This window comes from Pteropus vampyrus, unplaced genomic scaffold (genome assembly GCF_000151845.1).
Source record: "Pteropus vampyrus isolate Shadow unplaced genomic scaffold, Pvam_2.0 Scaffold677, whole genome shotgun sequence".
NCBI classification, from domain to species: Eukaryota; Metazoa; Chordata; class Mammalia; order Chiroptera; family Pteropodidae; genus Pteropus; species Pteropus vampyrus.
Window position 1 is genome coordinate 10,319 of NW_011889458.1, and position 2,000 is coordinate 12,318.

At 38.3% G+C, this 2,000-nt stretch overlaps 1 protein-coding gene across 1 annotated transcript; it reads left to right on the plus strand.

Moving 5' to 3' along the window:
• Positions 1–463: 463 nt before the first annotated feature.
• LOC105309152 (olfactory receptor 4M1) lies at positions 464–1,585 on the plus strand. The gene has a single exon (XM_011385247.1). It carries the CDS (start codon positions 554–556, stop codon positions 1,493–1,495), a length of 942 nt encoding a protein of 313 aa, XP_011383549.1. The 5' UTR covers positions 464–553; the 3' UTR covers positions 1,496–1,585.
• Positions 1,586–2,000: the final 415 nt, after the last annotated feature.

A 2,000-nucleotide genomic window follows, 5' to 3' on the forward strand; every position in this document is an offset into this window, starting at 1 on the left:
TTAAGAAAAAGAGTCCACTCATTATGCATGAAGCCCTGGATCTCCCTGATAGATTAAAACTAAAATACTGCCAGATATGCATACCGGATGTTAGACTAGAAGCCTGTTTCTAAGTTGGCTAGATTTCTCAACAATAACAAAACAATCTAGAAAGTACAGGCTGAGTCTCTTACTACAAGTCTAAAATATGGCTAAACTCAGAAGTTACTGCATATATTGCTTACCCAGGTAGATGTTTGGGGGAAGGATTAGTGCATTGCTGAATTGCATAAAAAAAAAAATAATGACATTAACAAGTTCAGATTTGGGTTACAGATGTTACACATTTCATATGGTTTTGATGCTTCTAATTTTCAAGTCATCACTTACTCTTATTCTATCTTGGTTTATCAGACATAAAATGGGGCAACCAAAAGTATCCTAATGCAACCTCTTAATGACAGAGAACATCTGATGATTTTGAAAGCAGTACCATAACTCTAGTTAAATGCTATTTGGAATAATTATAATTTCTTTATTTTTTTCATAGCCATATTATTTAAAAAGTGAAGAAATGGAACCTGCAAATTATACATGGGTGACAGAGTTTGTTCTCACTGGCCTATCCCAGACTCGGGAGGTGCAGCTAATCCTATTCGTTATATTTCTATCCTTCTATTTGTTTATTCTTCCTGGAAATGTTCTTATTATTTGCACCATTAGGCTTGACCCCCATCTGACCTCACCCATGTATTTCCTGTTGGCTAATCTGGCCTTCCTTGACATTTGGTATTCCTCTATCACAGCCCCTAAAATGCTTGTAGACTTCTTTGCGGAAAGGAAGATAATTTCCTTTGGTGGGTGCATTGCACAGCTCTTCTTCTTGCACTTCGTTGGAGCCTCGGAGATGTTCCTGCTCACAGTAATGGCCTTTGACCGCTATGCTGCTATTTGCCGCCCCCTCCACTATGCTACCATCATGAATCGACGTCTCTGCTGTATTTTGGTTGCTGTCTCCTGGATAGGGGGCTTCATTCATTCTATAATACAGGTGGCTCTCATTGTTCGACTTCCCTTCTGTGGGCCCAATGAGTTAGATAATTACTTCTGTGACATCACGCAGGTTGTTCGGATTGCCTGTGCCAACACCTTCCCGGAGGAGTTAGTGATGATCTTTAGCAGTGGTCTGATCTCTGTAGTGTGTTTCATTGCTCTCCTAATGTCCTATGTCTTCCTCTTGGCCATGCTCAGGAAACACTCAGGCTCAGGTGAGAGTACCAGCCGGGCCATGTCCACCTGCTACTCCCACATCACCATTGTGGTACTAATGTTTGGGCCATCCATCTACATTTATGCCCGCCCATTTGACTCCTTTTCCCTAGATAAAGTGGTGTCTGTGTTCCATACTGTGATATTCCCTTTACTTAATCCCATCATTTACACATTGCGAAACAAGGAAGTGAAGACAGCCATGAGGAAGTTGGTCAACAGATATATTTTATGTAAAGAGAAGTAAAAGATAAATGGCATATTCTATAGTCCCTCTGAGGGCCATTATCCTAAAGTAGGAATAACTTGCAGTGGTAATAATGCTGCTTTCACTACCTTCTTTCATCTGAGTTCTTAAAATCCCACTAGGCTTTTTCTCTATTTGACCAAAAAACAAAGAAATAAAGATGGAAATAAATTTACTCACACTCTCCTTAAAATTTCTGCCAAATCACTATTAGAATTTACAATATAATAATGGTCTACTAAAATACACATTTTTAGTAATTGTTTATTGGGTGACTTTTCTGGAGAGTCTTTGATTGTAAGGTGAATGTGTGTTGAGAAATAATAAAATAAGACCTGGGAAACATGTCAACTATGAATACGAAGAAGCAATTGTCTTACATATGAATATTAGTTATTTTAAGTAAACAAATTAAATATTGTTGACATCTTTCAATCTTAGCCCAGTGGATTGGTGTTTGGTAAACCATCTTCCTGAGACTGTGAAAATTGGTTATTTTGTCCTT

Excerpts from the sequence above, each read along its gene's own strand:
- LOC105309152 (XM_011385247.1), top strand. The coding sequence starts at position 554 with ATGGAACCTGCAAATTATACATGGGTGACAGAGTTTGTTCTCACTGGC.